Source organism: Penaeus monodon, chromosome 21 (assembly GCF_015228065.2).
Source record: "Penaeus monodon isolate SGIC_2016 chromosome 21, NSTDA_Pmon_1, whole genome shotgun sequence".
NCBI lineage: Eukaryota > Metazoa > Arthropoda > Malacostraca > Decapoda > Penaeidae > Penaeus > Penaeus monodon.
Window position 1 is genome coordinate 10,790,111 of NC_051406.1, and position 233 is coordinate 10,790,343.

Genomic DNA, 233 nt, shown 5'->3' on the forward strand with positions numbered 1-233 from the left:
AACAGCCAATGCTACCCGGGGAAGGGTTACCACAGTTACCAGATGAGCTGCTGGCGATCGCGCTGTACACATTACCTGTGCCGAGGGTAACGCCCACGAGGATGGAGGCGATCCAGGAGGTTGCTGCTGCCGTGGACTGGTAATACTGCAGCAAGTGGACGAAGTAGATGCCGAAGGTGTAAGTAAAGCCATCAGCTGAGGGAGAGAAAACATACAATGTTAGTTTCATGTAC

General features: G+C 52.8%; 1 protein-coding gene across 1 annotated transcript in view; it reads right to left on the reverse strand.

Annotated features, from left to right (window-relative positions):
- Positions 1-233, reverse strand: part of LOC119586210 (monocarboxylate transporter 12-like) — a 67,563-nt gene that overhangs the window by 8,617 nt on the left and 58,713 nt on the right. Inside the window, exon 2 of the mRNA XM_037934912.1 lies at positions 76-195. Coding sequence (XP_037790840.1) covers positions 76-195 — 120 coding nt within the window. The remainder of the gene's footprint in view (positions 1-75; positions 196-233) is intronic.